At 45.5% G+C, this 20,554-nt stretch overlaps 2 protein-coding genes and 1 non-coding gene across 3 annotated transcripts; 2 read left to right on the forward strand and 1 right to left on the reverse strand.

Annotated features, from left to right (window-relative positions):
* Positions 1 to 8: 8 nt before the first annotated feature.
* upb1 (ureidopropionase, beta) lies at positions 9 to 14,872 on the forward strand. Its single transcript, XM_031570947.2, has 10 exons — positions 9 to 249; positions 4,933 to 5,104; positions 6,310 to 6,397; positions 7,203 to 7,297; positions 8,723 to 8,884; positions 9,691 to 9,860; positions 12,438 to 12,519; positions 13,867 to 13,909; positions 14,056 to 14,210; positions 14,527 to 14,872. The coding sequence occupies exons 1-10, from the start codon at positions 146 to 148 to the stop codon at positions 14,608 to 14,610; spliced, it is 1,155 nt and encodes a 384-aa protein (XP_031426807.1). The 5' UTR covers positions 9 to 145; the 3' UTR covers positions 14,611 to 14,872.
* Positions 4,187 to 4,259, forward strand: trnav-aac. The gene has a single exon. It is a non-coding gene; the product is annotated as a tRNA-Val (tRNA).
* Positions 14,873 to 14,907: 35 nt separating the features above from the next.
* On the reverse strand, positions 14,908 to 20,407 carry gucd1 (guanylyl cyclase domain containing 1). The gene is made up of 6 exons (XM_012840146.3): positions 20,081 to 20,407; positions 18,365 to 18,449; positions 17,881 to 18,046; positions 17,561 to 17,652; positions 16,873 to 17,114; positions 14,908 to 16,495 (listed from the first exon to the last, which is right to left on the reverse strand). Exons 1-6 carry the CDS (start codon positions 20,085 to 20,087, stop codon positions 16,404 to 16,406), a joined length of 684 nt encoding a protein of 227 aa, XP_012695600.1. The 5' UTR covers positions 20,088 to 20,407; the 3' UTR covers positions 14,908 to 16,403.
* Positions 20,408 to 20,554: the final 147 nt, after the last annotated feature.

The raw sequence follows: 20,554 nt of genomic DNA on the forward strand, positions 1-20,554 counted from the left end.
AGGCTGAAGTCTGTCTTGTTCAATCAGTAACCCTCCAAAGCAGGCAATAAAGCAAGCCAATACCATTAGGCTTCACCTAGCATAGTGGAGCAAGCTCTTCGGTACCCCCTTAAAGTAGTTTCGTGACAGATTGGCAGAATTTAACATGTCTAGTTCCCAGTTTGAATCTTTGGAGAAGACTCTCGGAACATATGTCCCAGAGGGCGAGTTGAGTGAAGTTCGCCGGATTTTATATGGTAAAGAGCTCAAGTAAGTGCAACAAAAAAAGAAAGAAACCCAAAACAATATACGGCATAAGTAAACCTGTAGTCTACTATCAACTTCGACCAGTTCTGGAAGGTTTTAGCTCGGAAATGTATAGTCGACTTGCCTTTAATTCTGAGTAAACTGAGTAGACTAATGTGAGGTATGTAGCCTATAATTAGTGCGTATTACTTCCGTGTTTTACGGTCGAATGTTTTGTAAGTAGTATATACAAAGCTCTTCATTTCACCGCATCTGTCGGTATTTTAATTAGTTTACACAAACGTTTATCCTCACATTCCAGACTACGATCTAAATAGCCAGTAGCCTATTGCTGCCGTAGCCCTACTGTGAATGGGCTGTTTCACTGCTGTGGACTTTCGCCCTCCGTCCTCTATGGCTGAACACTATAGGCTATTTAAAGAACCTCAAGTGGCTCAAATGAATGAATCTCATTAAGTGAATTAAGGCAGTAGCTGGGTTTCTATCCCATTTTTTAATGCGAGTTTTGACCGTTGGAATAGGAAATCCCAGTGGAAACGCTTGAAATCGAATAGGAAAGTTAAGGGGACGAAATTAACTCCCTATTCGGCAGGCTATAAGCAACTACGGCTGATATAAATTAGTTTAACAATTGCATTTGTTGTGTTTCTGGTAAAGTTGCCCTGACAACTTTAAGCTTTGAGCCAGCAACTGTTAACAACTATTCCTTTAAAAAACACTGCGGTTGAAAACGTGCACAGACTCGCATTTTCTTTAGCCGAAATGTAATCAATGCGCTTCAAATATGCGAATGCGTTAGATGAAAACCCATCTGATGAATCCTAATCCTAAACACTAATAATTAAGCTATATAAAGTTAACTTCATATTAGTGAGTGCATTTACTAACGTTGGAGTAGAGACAGGTAAATATAACAGACATATAATTATAATAATATAAATATAACCTACAATAATGAAGGTATAGGCTACGATGGTGTATTAGGGCCATTGTAGTCTGTATCGCCCACCCCAATTCATGGATCTTTATTTCCTTTTTCTTTTCATGTTTCTTTAAATATGATTCATATTGTTTCTTTGAAGATTATATCTATACTTGTGTTTTTTTTCTCTGTGTTCATATTATTCGTTTCTATATGCAATATGCATTATAGCTATGAGAGTATGGACCAATCCAACACTTATCGGTATTGTGTACTGATAGTGACATAATTCAATCATCCAATATCACAGTAGCCTACTGGAACATTTTCCGACATAAACCACTACTTGCACAAACCAACGGTATTTCAAACAGCACTGCAAAAATTTCCATATATATAGTTCTAACAACCCCAATATATAGTTCTAACAACCCCAACTCTTCAGAGAGTACCTCCCCTCCTAACTGGCACTTCAACTAGTGCTTAACTTGCACTTACAGCAGTTACATTCCTGCACTTATTTTTTCTTTTCTATTTTTGTCTTTCTATTTCTTATGTAAAGTAGTATTTATTGTTACACTAGGTCTCTATTGTTCGTAGGTTGACTGTTCTCTCCCTTGTATGTAGCTTTGGACAAAAGTGTCTGCTAAATGACTAAATGTAAATGTAACAACCACAGTACATGTCAGCTTACAGTCAACTCCATTGATTGACTAACCGTCCTAGTGAACAGTTAGGTACCCTGCTGCTGATTCAGTTCAGTGTTTCAGGGCTGTAACCTCTGTGCAGGATATTATATGTTCTGTATGGGGCTGTAACTGTTAATGTGTTACCCAGCGTGCATAACTCCCTCTCCAAGTGGGCTCTCCCTATTGGCTAGTAACTGATGGCTTTTATTTAAGGGGGAAAGAGAGTGGGACAGGGAGAGGGAAGGAGAGTGGGACAGGGAGAGGGAAGGAGAGAGTGGGACAGGGAGAGGGAAGGAGAGTGGGACAGGGAGAGGGAAGGAGAGTGGGACAGGGAGAGGGAAGGAGAGAGTGGGACAGGGAGAGGAAAGGAGGTGAGACCACTTGCTGTGAGGCTGATCTTGAATTATATTCATCCGTTGTGAGTTTGCATACTATCTGCTTGTTTTGCGGTCCTTTTGTAAGTCTTTTGTTAGCTATTGGTGTATTGGTGTACAGCGCTGTGAATAAACCTCCACTAGTGTCCACCAAAGACAGCTCTGAGCGGCCTGCTGTTTTTACACACATCTCTCGAAGTCCCAAACTTACATTTGGTATCGGATCGGCAAATTCATGTATCGAAACGGAACAAGAAAAACTAGATCGGTACATCTCTATATATAATATACATCTTTATATATATTATATATATACATATACATCTCTCTATATATTATATATATACATATACAGTACATCTCTATATATTTCTAAACTGATGTATTGTTTCTTTAGTTTGTAGCATAATTGGATCTCATTGGATAGGGGAAATGCAATGTTCTTACGGTAATCTCTAACCTAAATAAAATCTCAATAAATTGTTCAATTAAAGCATTGTGTTGCAGATTGCATGGAGGTGATTTTTTTTATTTTTACAGTGTAATGCGTATTGACTTTTATTACAGTTTTTTCCAATCATTTTCACACTTTCTCAAAACACTTAACACATCCAGCATATCAGTAGACTATGTGAACTAAACTGTGGATACTTTTCCATTGCTTAGATACAAAATGCAGTCAATGACCACTTCCGAAATTCATGGATACCTGTCTCAGTCAATGTTCACCACCAGTAAAACGCTGTGTAACTTCAGCATTTTTTGCAGATATTTAGATACTCTGTTCAAAACAGTAAACTTTCAGTTCAAAACCAGACAAAATTTAGATCACTGTAGAAGGAAAGATGCTGTATTTTGACAGATAAATGAAATTATACACTTGAAATAAAACAGATTATTCTATAATTTTCTGAAAGTTTATTCAGTTTTCTTTGCTTTGTTTTGTTTGTTTGCAGCCTTGTTACCAACTATACTATACAACTATACAACAGTGGTGCAGTACAGCATTTGCGTTGAAAATGTACATGTATGAAGGAAAAATATAGATGTAGGTGTCACTGAAGACATTTTCCCACTATTACTGCTGCATATGAAAGTCATGGGCCATCAATGAGACAAAGTGACCCAACAAGGAAACTACAACAATCATGTCTATCCAAAGTGACTCACAATAACATCTTGCATTGCCCAGGAACTGAACCCAGGTTACCAACAACACTAACCACTGGTACTGGTACTGGTCACACCTGGCAATCTTGCCACACAAAACTGGTATCTACAGTACTCTGACAGGCAAACCAAGTTTGTTCTTGGTGTCATGACAACAGCTTGCCTTGAAATATTTGTTGAATATGGGGGATTTTAGGGGTGGATAAGATGTGCTCAAGATTTTTTCTAAAGTTTCAAGGCAAGGGAGAATGTTGTAGTACTGTAAATTCTATGTCACCACGGATCAGCATTAGGGCTGCAGGACACTTCTAGTGGTAGTCTCATGTGTTGTTGTTTCACTTACTCTACTGGGAAAGAAAAGGGTCTGCAGACTTTTTTTGTGCTATAGTGTACCACAGACAATTTAGCTTGGAGCTGTCTTGAGACATTTAGCTGATTTTCATATTTACTGTATTTCATTTTATATTACATATTTTATGTGTACGAGGTGTCATAGTTCAAGTTGTCTGTGTTTTTTAGGTCATTGTACTTTGAGTGACAAAAAACAAGTAGTCTTCCTGAGAGAGACCATTTGCCAAAGTAACAGCAGCATGAGTCACTTTTGGGTGAAGTATATGAAGTGTTTTGGTGGTTGTAGTGCATTTTGCACCAAAAGTTAACTGATAGGCTGAGGTGTGTGTCTGTGTGAAGAGTTTGGAAAAAGTGTGAAAATGATCGGAAAAAAACTGTAAGCCCACTTTACCAGATGTCTCAAGTTCCAAACAGGATGAATGGCAGTCTTGTCTGTTTCCATAGTTTAGTGGTTATCACATTCGCCTAACACGCGAAAGGTCCCCAGTTCGAAACTGGGTGGAAACAGTCTCTTGTTTTAGGTTGTGGGCTTGTGTTGATGGGGGAGTGTTAATGGGGGAGTGTTGATGGGCTTGTGTTAACCCTGCCTGCCTGATCATGGGCTCGTGATGATGGGCTTTTGTTAACCCTGCCTGCCTGATCATAGGCTCGTGATGATGGGCTCGTGTTGATGGGCTTTTGTTAACCCTGCCTGCCTGATCATAGGCTCGTGATGATGGGCTCGTGTTGATGGGGGAGTGTTAACCCTGGCTGCCTGATCATGGGCTCGTGTTGATGGGGGAGTGTTAACCCTGCCTGCCTGATCATCGGCTTGTGTTGATTGGCTCGTGTTAACCCTGACTGCCTGATCATGGGCTCGTGTTAACCCTGGCTGCCTGATCATGGGCTCGTGTTGATGGGGGAGTGTTAACCCTGCCTGGCTGATATATGGGCTAATGTTGATGGGGAAGTGTTGATAGTCTAGTGTTGATGGGGAAGTGTTAACCCTGCCTGCCTGATATATGGGCTAGTGTTGATGGGGAAGTGTTGATGGGCTCGTGTTAACCCTGCCTGGCTGATATATGGGCTTGTGTTGATGGGGGAGTGTTGATGGGGAAGTGTTAATGAGCTAGTGTTGATGGGGGAGTGTTGATAGTCTAGTGTTGATGGGGGAGTGAAGGCCACTTGTTTTCCCCCACAGGAGTCTGGAGCTCCCGCAGGCTGCCGTGGACTCTGCCTCGGAGCGAGATTTTGAGTTGAAGGGCTATGTGTTTGAGGCGGCCCAGGAGCAGCTGAGAGCAGCCAGAGTGGTCCGCGTGGGACTCATCCAGAACAAGATCGTCCTCCCCACAGATGCTCCGGTGCTGGACCAGGTACAGACTCGTCAGTCTTCAGTGCATAGTTTTACAGTCAACATCAGTTATATCTCATTGCAGTCAAGCCTAACCTTTTTACTTCTCACTTTCCGTGAGCGGGTATATAGTAGATGTTTGTGAAAGTAATGCATGAGTAGCCCAGTGTTAATCTCAGTGTAGTAAGGAGTTTGCTGCCCAGTGTTAATCTGAGTGAGGAGTTTGCAGCCCAGTGTTAATCTCAGTGTAGTGAGGAGTTTACAGCCCAGTGTTAATCTCAGTGTAGTGAGGAGTTTGCTGTCCAGTGTTAATCTGAGTGAGGAGTTTGCAGCCCAGTGTTAATCTCAGTGTAGTGAGGAGTTTACAGCCCAGTGTTAATCTCAGTGTAGTGAGGAGTTTGCTGTCCAGTGTTAATCTAATCTCAGTGCAGTGAGGAGTTTGCAGCCCAGTGTTAATCTCAGTGTAGTGAGGAGTTTGCAGCCCAGTGTTAATCTCAGTGTAGTGACGAGTTTACAGCCCAGTGTTAATCTCAGTGTAGTGACGAGTTTACAGCCCAGTGTTAATCTCAGTGTAGTGAGGAGATTGCAGTTGTGAAGTGACGGGGTCTGTAGCCCAGTGTTAATCTGAGTGTAGTAAGGAGTTTGCAGCCCAGTGTTAATCTCAGTGTAGTGAGGAGTTCGCTGCCCAGTGTTAATCTCAGTGTAGTGAGGAGTTTGCAGCCCAGTGTTAATCTCAGTGTAGTGACGAGTTTACAGCCCAGTGTTAATCTCAGTGTAGTAAGGAGTTTGCAGCCCTGTGTTAATCTCAGTGTAGTGAGGAGTTTGCAGCCCAGTGTTAATCTCAGTGTAGTGAGGAGTTTGCAGCCCAGTGTTAATCTCAGTGTAGTGAGGAGTTTGCAGCCCAGTGTTAATCTCAGTGTAGTGAGGAGTTTGCTGCCCAGTGTTAATCTAATCTCAGTGTAGTGAGGAGTTTACAGCCCAGTGTTAATCTCAGTGTAGTGAGGAGTTTGCAGCCCAGTGTTAATCTCAGTGTAGTGAGGAGTTTGCTGCCCAGTGTTAATCTCAGTGTAGTGACGAGTTTACAGCCCAGTGTTAATCTCAGTGTAGTGAGGAGTTTGCAGCCCAGTGTTAATCTGAGTGAGGAGTTTGCTGCCCAGTGTTAATCTAATCTCAGTGCAGTGTGGAGATTGCAGTTGTGAAGTGACGGGGTCTCCCTCTCTGGCACAGATCACTGCTCTGCACAAGCGTGTGGCGGACATGGTGGAGGTGGCAGCCATGTGTGGAGTCAACATCATCTGCTTCCAGGAGGCCTGGAGTAAGGACACACACACACACAGACAGACACACACACGTGCGCGCACGCACACATGTACACACACACACACACACACACACACAGACAGACACACACACACGTGCGCGCACGCACACATGTACACACGCACACACACACACATATACATATGCATGCCCTCTCTATCGCTCTCTCTCTCACACACACACACACACACACACACACACACACACACACACACACACACACACACACATGCCCTCTCTATCTCTCTCTCTCTCTCTATCGCACACACGCACAAACACACACGCACGCATGCACGCACGCACGCACGCACGCACGCACGCACGCACGCACGCACGCACGCACGCACGCACGCACGCACGCACGCACACACACCACCATGAGTGTATAATTACCCCTGGGAACTGCCCAACCCCCCATCCCTCTCTGGCTTCTCTGTCTTCCTCTGTTACAATAATGTGTTTCTGTACAAATAAACAACCAATGAAGATGATTCAGCATTATCCCCAGAGGCCAGGCAAACACTAGACACGAACTCTCTTATGTACAACCAGTGTGTGGGAACATATACACCCTCACCCGACACTGATATAATGTACACCCTAACCCAACCCTGATATAATTTACACCCTAACCCAACACTGATATAATGTACACCCTCACCCAACACTGAAATAACACTAACACTAACCCTAACTCTTCACTGATATAACACTAACCCTACACTGGTTTCAACCCTAACTCTTCATTGATATAACCCTAACCCTACCCCTGACCCCTGAGTTTGTTGTGTTGTCTCCAGCCATGCCCTTTGCGTTCTGCACACGTGAGAGGGAACCCTGGACCGAGTTTGCAGAGTCAGCTGAAGAGGGCTACACCACGCGCTTCTGCCAGGAGGTCAGGAGGTCAGGGGGTCAAACTTCAAAGTTTGTGCTCTATGGGGTCACCATCCAGCTAGTTCTAATGTAACGGGTGTTTGCTCTCCCATTTCTTTCTCTCTCTCTCTGCGTTGTGTGGTGTGTTGTGTGCAGTAATGTGACGCCACAACTAGCCTGGGTCTCGCTGCATTTACTGCTGTACACATGGATGCTCTCATTCTGCACATTAGTCAAAAGAGTCAGGGGGAGGGGCAACCTCCCCTGTTAAAGTCCTTTATCACAGGCATAAAACCCCTGCCCCACCTATGCCCCACCCCCTGCTCCACCCATACCACACCCCCTGCCCCACACCCTGCTCCACCCATACCACACACCCTGCTCCACCCATACCCCACCCCTGCTCCACCCATGCCCCACCCCCTGCTCCACCCATGCCCCACCCCCTGCTCCACCCATGCCCCACCCCTGCTCAACCAATACCACGCCCCTTGTTCCACCCATTCCCAACTCCACCCCCTGCCCCACCCCTGCTCAACTCCTGCTCCCTTCATAACTGTGGGGAAATAAAAAAAATACAGAAACTCATGACATGACCCAACAGTGGGGTTATTCAGGGAAACTCAACCCCGTTTACAGTGATATAGAAAAGCAGCATGTGTGTGTGTGTGTGAGAGAGAGTATGTTTGGGATGTATGTGTGTGTGTGTGTGTGTGTGTATGTGTGTGTGTGTGTGAGTGGGTGTAGGGTGGGGTGAGTGGGTGTAGTTTGTGTATATCTACAGGGCTCCCGTGGTCATGGAAATCCTGGAAAAAGTTCATTTTAAAATCCCATGAAAAAAAGTAATGAAATCTGAAGTAATGAAGTCATGAAGGGTTAATCAAGTCACTGAATTACTAATTAAATGAACTATGTTATTGTACTCTTTCATGTATAATGTCTCATTGTGCGAATTTCTGCAGCGTGATACAGTATCCACTTGAGTTGATATGGCCTAATTTTTTTATTAGAAAAGGAATGGAAAATGTTGTTGATACAATGGTACAGTGTGTTGGATTTAAGGGGATCCATTAGCAGAATATAGCATTCAAAATGATTATTTCTTTAGTGTATAATCACTTGCAACTAAGAATCGTAAAATCCTAAACAATGCACCTTTAATTTTCATTCAATAATTAGGCCCAACCTGGGGAGAAAAGCATGCATTTCTTGGCACTTTATAGGTTGTGAAAAGTCATGGAAATTCCATTAAGGGTCCTTTAAAAGTCCTGGATACGTTTTTAAATGTTGTCAGTGTAAATGGTTGGTAACCCTGTATCTGGTGTGGTAAGAGAATATGTTCATAGTGTGTGTGTGTAGGTGTGTTGTGGGTGTATGCTGTGTTGACCAGTGTGGAAAAAAAAAACTTTATACATACATTTATTTTGCTTTCCTGTTGGATTCATAGTTGGCAAAGAAGCACAACATGGTTGTGGTATCCCCCATCTTGGAGCGAGATGAGATTCATGGAGGAACGCTGTGGAATACTGCTGTTGTGGTGTCAAACTCGGGGAAAGTTCTGGGAAAGACCAGGAAGAATCACATTCCCCGTGTAGGAGATTTCAATGAGGTCAGTATGAGAATACTAGGCATTATACATACTTTGCCATATGAATACCTTCAACAAACTGCCCAGAGTCTCAAGGTTTACACACCGTACACGTGCTAGTAGAGTGGCCTAACCCAAACCCAGGAAGAGCCTCAAAAGCCAGACATGGGGTATGGTGCGGGTACCCCACAGTTAAAAGTCATGTAAACTGCTCACTATGCTCCCCAACCCTGACTGGCTAAAGTATTATTTTATTGAAACCTGCCTGTACTACACCTACATAGCCAGTTTACCAAAACAAACGGTAACCAGACACAAATAAGCAGTAAATGAACAGTTATGTACGACTAGCTTGGTTGCATGTCAATGACAGTTGACTCAGTAAAAGAACATAATTTTATGGTCAAGGTAATGCAAAGGATGCTTTTGACTCTGGTTGAATTGGATTTAATTGAATTTATGTGGGTGTGTGTGTATGTGTGTAGATCTTATACTTATCTCTGTGTGTGTGTGTGTGTATGTGTATGTGTTTGTGTGTGTGTGTGTGTGTGCATGTGTGTGTGTGTATGTGTGTAGATCTTATGCCTATCTGTGTGTGTCTATGTGTGTGTGTGCGTGTGTTTATGTGTGTGTGTCTGTGTGTAGATCTATGCCTGTCTGAAGTGTGTTTATGAGGGTGTGTGTGTACCAGCAGGGTTGACACTGGGGGGGGATCCTGTGGTTTTTGTTGTGTTGGTGCCACCTAGTGTTTGTTTGATGAAGTGTGTTGCTTAGATGAATGCCTGCTGCCAGACCCTGACCCTCCTCTGCTTCCAACCTGCTCACAGTCCAGCTACTACATGGAGGGGAACACAGGTCATCGCGTGTTTCAGACGCAGTTTGGGAAAATAGCCGTTAACATCTGCTACGGACGCCACCACCCTCTCAACTGGTTTATGTACGGCCTGAACGGAGCAGAAATCATCTTTAACCCTTCTGCCACGGTCGGGGCGCTCAGGTACGCAGTAACCAGTATGACAGTGGCCCTGTCTGACAGGATGGGGCACTCAGGTACGCAGTAACCAGTATGACAGTGGCCCTGTCTGCCACGGTCGGGGCGCTCAGGTACGCAGTAACCAGTATGACAGTGGCCCTGTCTGCCACGGTCGGGGCGCTCAGGTACGCAGTAACCAGTATGACAGTGGCCCTGTCTGCCACGGTCGGGGCGCTCAGGTACGCAGTAACCAGTATGACAGTGGCCCTGTCTGCCACGGTCGGGGCGCTCAGGTACGCAGTAACCAGTATGACAGTGGCCCTGTCTGCCACGGTCGGGGCGCTCAGGTACGCAGTAACCAGTATGACAGTGGCCCTGTCTGCCACGGTCGGGGCGCTCAGGTACGCAGTAACCAGTATGACAGTGGCCCTTCTGCCAGGGTCGGGGCGCTCAGGTACGCAGTAACCAGTATGACAGTGGCCCTGTCTGCCACGGTCGGGGCGCTCAGGTACGCAGTAACCAGTATGACAGTGGCCCTGTCTGCCACGGTCGGGGCGCTCAGGTACGCAGTAACCAGTATGACAGTGGCCCTGTCTGCCACGGTCGGGGCGCTCAGGTACGCAGTAACCAGTATGACAGTGGCCCTGTCTACCACGGTCGGTGGCGCTCAGGTACGCAGTAACCAGTATGACAGTGGCCCTGTCTGCCACGGTCGGGGCGCTCAGGTACGCAGTAACCAGTATGACAGTGGCCCTGTCTGACAGGATGGGGCACTCAGGTACGCAGTAACCAGTATGACAGTGGCCCTGTCTGCCACGGTCGGGGCGCTCAGGTACGCAGTAACCAGTATGACAGTGGCCCTGTCTGCCACGGTCGGGGCGCTCAGGTACGCAGTAACCAGTATGACAGTGGCCCTGTCTGCCACGGTCGGGGCGCTCAGGTACGCAGTAACCAGTATGACAGTGGCCCTGTCTGCCACGGTCGGGGCGCTCAGGTACGCAGTAACCAGTATGACAGTGGCCCTGTCTGCCACGGTCGGGGCGCTCAGGTACGCAGTAACCAGTATGACAGTGGCCCTGTCTGCCACGGTCGGGGCGCTCAGGTACGCAGTAACCAGTATGACAGTGGCCCTGTCTGCCACGGTCGGGGCGCTCAGGTACGTAGTAACCAGTATGACAGTGGCCCTTCTGCCAGGGTCGGGGCGCTCAGGTACGCAGTAACCAGTATGACAGTGGCCCTGTCTGCCACGGTCGGGGCGCTCAGGTACGCAGTAACCAGTATGACAGTGGCCCTGTCTGCCACGGTCGGGGCGCTCAGGTACGCAGTAACCAGTATGACAGTGGCCCTGTCTGCCACGGTCGGGGCGCTCAGGTACGCAGTAACCAGTATGACAGTGGCCCTGTCTACCACGGTCGGGGCGCTCAGGTACGCAGTAACCAGTATGACAGTGGCCCTGTCTGCCACGGTCGGGGCGCTCAGGTACGCAGTAACCAGTATGACAGTGGCCCTGTCTGACAGGATGGGGCACTCAGGTACGCAGTAACCAGTATGACAGTGGCCCTGTCTGACAGGTCGGGGCACTCAGGTACGCAGTAACCAGTATGACAGTGGCCCTTCTACCACGGTCGGGGCGCTCAGGTACGCAGTAACCAGTATGACAGTGGCCCTTCTGCCACGGTCGGGGCGCTCAGGTACGCAGTAACCAGTATGACAGTGGCCCTGTCTGACAGTCCTCTGGGTTTCTGGTAGGGCTTATGTTTAGTATGCTGCATATAGTATGAGTCTGCACATAGTATGAGTCTGCCCTGTTTAGTATACTGCACATAGTATGAGTCTGCCCTGTTTAGTATACTGCACATAGTATGAGTCTGCACATAGTATGAGTCTGCCCTGTTTAGTATACTGCACATAGTATGAGTCTGCACATAGTATGAGTCTGCCCTGTTTAGTATACTGCACATAGTATGAGTCTGCCCTGTTTAGTATACTGCGCATAGTATGAGTCTGCCCTGTTTAGTATACTGCACATAGTATGAGTCTGCCCTGTTTAGTATACTGTACATAGTATGAGTCTTCCCTGTTTAGTATGCTGCACATAGTATGAGTCTTCCCTGTTTAGTATGCTGTACATAGTATGAGTCTTCCCTGTTTAGTATACTGCACATAGTATGAGTCTGCCCTGTTGTGGAAACAGCATTTGTTTTCTGGCATGGAGAATCTAGCACAGCCTTTGCAGAGTCTGACATGACATTAGTAAAACCTCTCTAACCAACATAGAAGCGTGCAGTAGAGAATTAAAGACATAAACCGTGTGTAATGAATGAATTAGATGCGTGTAGAGCGGTATAAACATAAACGGTGTGTAATGAATGAATTAGATGCGTGTAGAGCGGTATAAACATAAACGGTGTGTAATGAATGAATTAGATGCGTGTAGAGCGGTATAAACATAAACGGTGTGTAATGAATGAATTAAGAGTTCAAAGTCAATGCCAGCCATGAAACCATATCATTTTGAATGTATCTAGTGTGTCAGTGTATGCTCAGTGCATGAACACAGACCATGAGGTGCAAAGACTGACCATGTGCTTTTGTTTCCAGTGAGCCTATGTGGTCAATTGAAGCAAGGAATGCAGCCATTGCCAACCATTGTTTCACCTGTGCCATCAACCGAGTAGGCACAGTAAGTGAACCCCTGTGACCGTGGGTATGGTAGGTGAAGCTCTATGGTAGTGGGCATGGTAGGTGAAGCTCTATGGTAGTGGGCATGGTAGGTGGAGCTCTATGGTAGTGGGCATGGTAGCTGAAGCTCGTTATTATCTCCTATTTATGTATAGTTCAGTTTCTTTATACAGGCTCATTTCTATTGTGTTTTTTGCTTAATGTCATTGTGTGCATTTAATGGTGTGTCGTATTAAGCTACTGGATGCCTACATTTCCTTCTGGATCAAAAAATATCTATCTATCTATCTATCTATATTTATTCATTAATTTATTTATGTATTAACTTATTTATGAGTATTGTAGGTGAAGCTCTACCCTACTTGCAGTATACTCTGTCACAGCGTTGACGCTATTAGAGGTATCAAACACAGTGCTAATCTTGTTCCCGGCTACTGTGTTAACACCATTTGGAGTATATTTGGCCTCAGCATGAAGGCTGTATGTGGTTAGCTCAGTTAGCCTAGTGTGCTAACCCTACCCCTAATCTAGTGGATTCAGTTTACTAGGTCCAGGAAACCAGTGCACAACACCGTTGCTAAGCAGGTGAACAGACAATATCCCATTAAAGGTGTCAAAGGAGGATTAATATGGGTTAACCTAGGGTACCTAGCTAACCCTAACCCTAACCCATATGGGTTAACCGTAGGTTCCTAGCTAACGCTAACGCTCCATGTGCATCAACTGCCCCACTCTCCTTCCTCAGGTTTAGAATACAGATGTATGATTACCCATCAGCTGCATTAAAGCAGCACTATGTACTTTTTGGCTTGGAGCTCCCCTCAGCGGCGAAACCTGTTGAAATTTGCTTTCCTCGTTTATGACAAACTAGCGAGTCAATAACTTTGCTAACACAGTCAAACATCAAGCAAGTGCAAGACGAGACAAAGCAGGACAGCGCAGGACAGCAAATAAACTACTTACTAATCCAACAGAAAGATGGCTAGCTCTGAATCGAAATCGCTACCCGATCCTAGTCGCGCATACGCAGACAAAAAGGACCGGGCGGCTCCAGAAATCTGACAGACCGCAGTAATTTCCCTACAGACCCATGACGGCAATGGCGGAGAGGCCATTCTCCATATTAAAAGTAATTGTAGCAGCACAATTTTTTTCAAGCTGTTATTTTAAGGTAGAATTGTTACATAGTGTTGCTTTAATACACAGGGTGGGTTTTAATCACATGTGTGTATCAGTGTGTGAGTATGTGTATTTGTGTGTGTGTCTGTGTCTATCTCAGTATCTGTGTTTGTGTGTGTGTCATGTGTTGACATCGTTATCACTGTTATCATGTGTTCTTTAAAAACAGGAACATTTCAAGAATGAGTTTACCTCCGGTGATGGAAAAAAAGGTAAATATACTGGCAGTACACAGTCATGGTGCACATATATAAATATGGGGGTTTTGTGATATTTGCACTAATAGGTTGGTTGTCTCTGTTCAGCTCACTTCCTCTGGTTTGGTTGGGCTCTTACTTTCTCTACCCTTATACTTCAGCCCACCGTGACTTTGGACACTTTTATGGATCCAGTTACGTGGCGGCGCCAGATGGTAGTCGTTCACCGGGTCTCTCCAGAACTCAAGATGGGCTCCTGGTCACTGAGCTTGACCTGAACCTAAACCGGCAAATTGCGGATAAGTGGAACTTCAAGGTCGGCCAATGCCTTGTTATTAAAACTGGTTAACACACACACACACCATTCTCCCTAAGCAACATGTTGATAGACTAGAATGTGGGACATGGTGGACAGATAAAGGTTTACATCTCGTAGAAAGTGGAAGTGGGGTGAGTGACAGCTGTCAATCATCCATATGGGCGTCTCCCAAACCTTGTTTAGAATACATCATTTATATACTTTTTGAAAATTAGGCTTCACAATTCACCTTTGAGAACCACTGCTGTGAACCACCTTGAGATAGTGAACAGCAATAAAACTGACTTTATTTGTGTGTTCATTTTCCCTGTAGATGACCGGCCGTTTTGACATGTATGCCGAAGAGATTGCTGAAGCCGTCCAGCATGAGTTCCAGCCCAACATCATAAAAGAGTAGAACACCATCACTGGATCATCCCTGGAGACATCAACAACCCAGTACACCTATACCAGTACTACTGCAGACAGTCTTATCCACCTACACCAGTAATACTGTAGACAGTCTACTGCACCCTAGTGGTAGAAGTATGGTGGTGCCATTAGGTGGGGTCACAGAGGAGGAGTATTTAGACATTAACATCTCATATTTTGTCACTGGTGGGTTGGCAGATGGCCTCCCCAAAGATGTAAGATGCAACCTTTCAAAATAAATAAATAAATAAATAAATAAAAAAAACAGTATAGAGAACTCTTGCATCATTAAAATAAACATCATATACTTTATTGATCACTGAATGCAACTGTATACATAATGTCTTAAAAATAAAGCGTGTAATTAATTTTTTTCCTTAAGAAAACCATGAACGCTTAATTTAAATTAAATACATTCTGTTCAGACAGAAGAGCTCAGTACAGGTGAGTCGAAAAACAAAACACTTGATTATGGCTGACATAACTTAGTGCAATCCTTTCGCCCACATAATTAAAGAAAAATTATAAATAGTGGCATCCATGATGACTTAGACAACACGAATTCAACAGTCTTTAATTCATTTCCACTTGCACATAGCAGTTCATCCTTCAACGTTTGGTAGGCCCCTTCAACGGAAGGTGCGCCTGCGCTGCGCACTGGGGAACAGTCGGCACGTCCGCTGAAGGACCGACATCCACATCTGGCCTGCAGTCTGTCAGCATCTGGCCTGCAGTCCTACCTCTTAATACATTACTGGTTTCAGCCCTGCTGCGGTCGAGCACTGATTACCGACGTGACTAGTCCCGTGCCGTCGGGCGTCTGTGCTGAACGCTGCTCGGTGGCACGCGCATGCTGCAGGGAGGCGTGTAGGTAACGAAACGTGCACCGTCTGCCAGGACAGCCGGGGTCCTTGCCTAAGCGTGCCGATTCACACAAAGCCTTCAGGACCAGTGAGCTGGTGATGCTGAGAGGTAACAGCGCTTAAGTGTGTATGTAGCAGTGCTCTCTTTACAGAGCAAAACAACTCCACTCAATTCATCTTACAGTTCACGTTTGTCTTAATGGGTTTTTACCTGAGTTTACGGAACACATCGTCCCTCTTTCAATCAATTATTAAAACAGTCGTCAAACACTCATTTAGTAAATACACAGGGGCTTACACGAGGAGGCTACACAAGAACACAGACAGTGAGGTCATGGGATGTCATCATCATCAGCAGCTCATTTCCTCTCGTCTCCTCCAGTCCTTCCTTCCAGAGGCTCCCTCCAACCTCCCCGCAAAGCGGATCACCTTCTGAGGTCAGTCTTCCACAGATAAAGCACGCACACTAAATCCAAAGGGCAACAAACTCTAATATCTACACCCAAGCGGCTAGAAAAAAAAAGACAGAAGTGAGGGGTGTCGTCAGTGGGTGCTGCCTCTCTCGCTGTCTGCTAGCATGGGGGTGTGGCTGAAGCCTCAGGGGGGGGGGTTCATTGGGTGGTAGAGCACGGAGTCATGGCGACCGGGGGGGGTGGGGCGCGCACTGCTCAAATACAGTCCAGACTCTGTACCCACATGAGGCGTCAGCCAGAGCCACCAGTGCCATGATGGACGCAGGGCCACAGGTGCATGCTGGGAGAGCGATGACCATGGGTCTGTGTTCCATCAGGTGGGGATACTGCCAGTGGCGCAGGTGCATGCTGGGAGAGCGATGACCATGGGTCTGTGTTCCATCAGGTGGGGATACTGCCAGTGGCACAGGTGCATGATGGTAAAGCGATGACCATGGGAGAGATCAGCTCTCCTTGAAGATGAGGAGGATGTCTTCATCTGTGCCGTAGCTGCGCCGGGCCTCCTCAAAGTTACTGATGCTGGTGCAGCACACCCCTGCAAGGCATAGCTCACAGTTAACACACACACACACACACACACACACACACACACACACACACACACACACACACACACACACACACACACACACACACACACACACACACACACACACACGACTATATGCATGCACACGTGCACGAACACAGCTCACAGTTAACACACACACACAGCTAGGGGGAAGCACATGTTTTGGGATGTATTTTGATTATTGAAACTTTAGGGTTTAATTTGCTTCCCTGCTCATCATTGATTATCCCTAACCCTGCAATCCCTAACCCTGCAGCACACACACACACACACACACACTATTATCCCTAACCCTGCAGGACACACGCACAGGGGCCGGCGAGAACATCAATGTTACTCACGGTCAGAGAAGGCAGGGTTGTTGTAGAAGACTGATCCAGCGGTGTGGTTGAAGCCACACACCACCACAAAGTGTCCCTGATAGTCGGGCTTCTTGCAGAAACACTTCTGGCCCACAGGCAGGAAGCAGCAGTACTTGACCGGGCTGGAGCACAGCTCACACACCAGCAGCACGGCGTTCACCAGCACGATGGCCACATGGCCCTGGGACACATGGCTCTGGAGCTCCTGCACACTCACAGAGCTGACACACACATCAGGGGAGTCAGTATTCACCGTACAACACACACACACACACACACACACACACACTCACAGAGCTGACACACACATCAGGGGAGTCAGTATTCACCGTACAACACACACACACACACACACACAAACACACACAAACCTGACACACACATCAGGAGAGTCAGTATTCACCGTACAACACACACACAAACCTGACACACACATCAGGAGATTCAGTATTCACCGTACAACTCACACACACACAAACCTGACAAACACATCAGGAATCAGGAGAGTCAGTATTCACCGTACAACACCCACACACAGAGCTGACACACACTAGGTGATTCAGACACACACCAGGACATTCAGACACACACACACACACACACACACACACACACACAGACAGAGTTGGAGAGACCTGAGCTGAAGCCACTCCAGGGAAATCCCTACCATTTCTTGAGCGACACACCCCTACTCTCTGCCGTCAGGAAGAGCTCGTTGACCCGGTCCTCCTCGGTGTCAAAGTGCTTCTTGTAGAAAGACTTCAGGGGGAAGAACACAGAGGGGAATGGGCCATTAGGAGAAGGAGCTATAGGAGATCTTTAAAGGACACACACACACACACACACACACACCATAGGAGGCCTTTAAAGGAAACTCACTCACTCACTCACTCACTCACTCACTCACTCACTCACTCACTCACTCACTCACTCAGACTCGAATGACACAGTCAAGGGTCTAAAAACAGTGAGTCTACCAGCAGATACCTGGTTCTTGAAGCCCTTATCTACCCCGAGAGTTTGGGTACAGAAGCAATTTTTGACCCCCAAATGACACATGAGGTAGGCCAGATCGATGGTCCACACGCTCTCTTTCAGCTTCAGGTCCCAGCAGGCTCTCTGGAACTCCTCCTCGCTCACAGGATGGAGGTACCTGAAAGGAAATAAGTCTGGGAAATCAACAAAACATCGAAAAAGCAATGTGGCCACTTAACAACCCCGGCGAAGTGCTGGCAAAGGCATCTTCCCTTGTTGTTGTTAAGTACTGATAAATTGATGTGTTATAATACATAGGCTGCATGTGGTATTGAGAGGTTTGGCTGCTGTGGGAAGTTCTGAACCAATAGCAGGAATTAAACATCTTGTCCTAATTATAACTCAAAATACCTGTCTGACAGAAATACTTAATTTGACTTGGTGAGTCCCTTCTCATGGTGGATATGGTATGCTTATCAAGCTCATCAGTACTTACTTTAAAACCATTCGTGAGCATGCCAGTCCACAGTCCCAATGGAAGAGCTGCCGGATAACCGGGACATTCAACAGGACAACATCATCTGCCAAAAACGTCAACAAAGCAAGGTGATACACAGGTAGAGCAGCTGGGCACTACAAAGTTCAAGGAACCCCGCTTGGACTAAAGATTAAACACCTCCAGCACAACATAAATCTAAACAGACCCGTTGACCCCGTGTCGTCAGATAGTAATCTAGAGAAATAACGGCAGTCTATTAACGATCAGTCTTTGTCGTCAATTAAGCCGCCCCCTGATAGCGTGCACGGCATTCTTCTTGGGAAACAGACCACTGACTTTGCGCTATTGACCTGGGCTACGTTTCAAGAATAACGAAGGTATTTCAGGTACTTCAATACCGACCTACTCACGACTGTCTCTGACAACCGTACTAGCTGCGTCGCAAATAACTACTTCAGCCATTCAAACCACCATAGCTCCAACAACGTTGTAATGACATAATGCCGAATGTAGCAGGTAAAAACTAGTCCTTCACATCTACTAGAGCAGCTGATGGCATAGCCTCCTACTCATTAATTGTTGATGATGAAGAACTAACTCACAATGAGTGTAAGATGATTTTTATATTGTATCCCAAATAATACAGCCGGTCACGGCCTATCAGTTATCTGCTAGTGGACAGTGGCTTCTTAGTAAGAAGATGCGTTTCTCGAAAGCGTCCTTGTCTAAGCACAGTGGTTCAACAGTTCACTCAAGATGAATGAATGTTAGTTTTAAAATATTTTGATGAGAAATTCTCAGTTGGTGGGTGTTCAGGTAGGTAGGGAAAGGATCAATCTTGGCAAACTAACGCAATGAAAACATTGACTACAGCAAATAGCCAAGACCAAGATTTCGACAGTGGTTAGACAACGACGCTTTCTAGAAACTGACCCCCATCAGTTTCAGAAACAACTTCATTTCAAAGATAGGCATCGATTTCGATATGCCTTGTAACTAATACTAGTCAAATAAAATGGTAGGCTGCTAATATTAGATAACCGTCAGTGTTCACCACCATTTGAACTTCCATGTACCATGCTAGCCAAGTTAGCTGGCTCATTAGTCTTAGCATCCATGTAAAGTTTAAAGGTAGATGAACGATATTAAGAAAATAACTTAAAACAGTAACGTCACCTTACTATAGTCCAAGTTGTCCCATACATCGACTAGCTACAGTCATCGCGTACTTCCTCAAATGTCTTGACTTAATTCACAGGTATGTCTTCGTGACAGTTCGTGGAAGTTCACTTATTTAGACAGGCAACTGGCTAACGTTAGCTGTTAAACGTAAACTTACTTGACCGCTGACGTTAGACCACAAATGAAAATTTCGGTTAAATGTGCAAAATAAAAATGACCAGGCATTAGAAGGGCACGTGGCCGATCAGTAATATTGTTTTATGCACTTAAACTTAGTACCTATGTAGCAGACTACGCTATTCCTAATTAGCTATTAGCCAATTTAACACTAACAAGGTAGTTAGCCAGCAACCGAGTTGTGCAGCTAACATAGCTAGTATCAAGTTACTTCAGTCCTAGGATAGCTAACCTGTTAGCTGTTACTTCAGAATCTTTTGTTTATTAGAATAGGAACAGAAGGGATTGATAATTGGTACCGTTTTAAGCACAATCAGATACAACACTTACATTCATTTAGTTATTTACGCTTACCTGACATTCTGGAACAACAATTCTTTCCCCAAGAACAGCCTCCGGTGTTTATAAAGATAATCCTGTAACGCAGGGCTGCCTCATTGAGGAGTGTTTATGTTAGGCACTGTTGACTTATGTTACCGACCGATGGTTAACTTTATATCTCCAGCTCCATTGAGAAGAACTCCGTGTGTTTATTGCTAGCATATACAGCTACATAACATTGATATTACTGGCTCAGTTTTAACGATATAAAATTTTTACAACGGAGCTATTTTACACAGATTTAGTCTTGATTTTACCCAGCTGATGGGTTGATCATTTCCGATCTTTTTCTTCTTCCGCTTCTTCTGGTGTTTATTGGCGGTTGCAGAGGGTGCAATACTGCCCCCACCTGAGCCGGAGTGTTGCGCGGCAGAAAATAAAAGTTTAGTCCTTCATATCCAAATGTTAAATAAAAAAGTCTTTGCCTATTTTCTATTCTTTTTTGGC

The sequence above is a fragment of the Clupea harengus genome, chromosome 7 (assembly GCF_900700415.2).
Source record: "Clupea harengus chromosome 7, Ch_v2.0.2, whole genome shotgun sequence".
Taxonomy (NCBI): Eukaryota; Metazoa; Chordata; class Actinopteri; order Clupeiformes; family Clupeidae; genus Clupea; species Clupea harengus.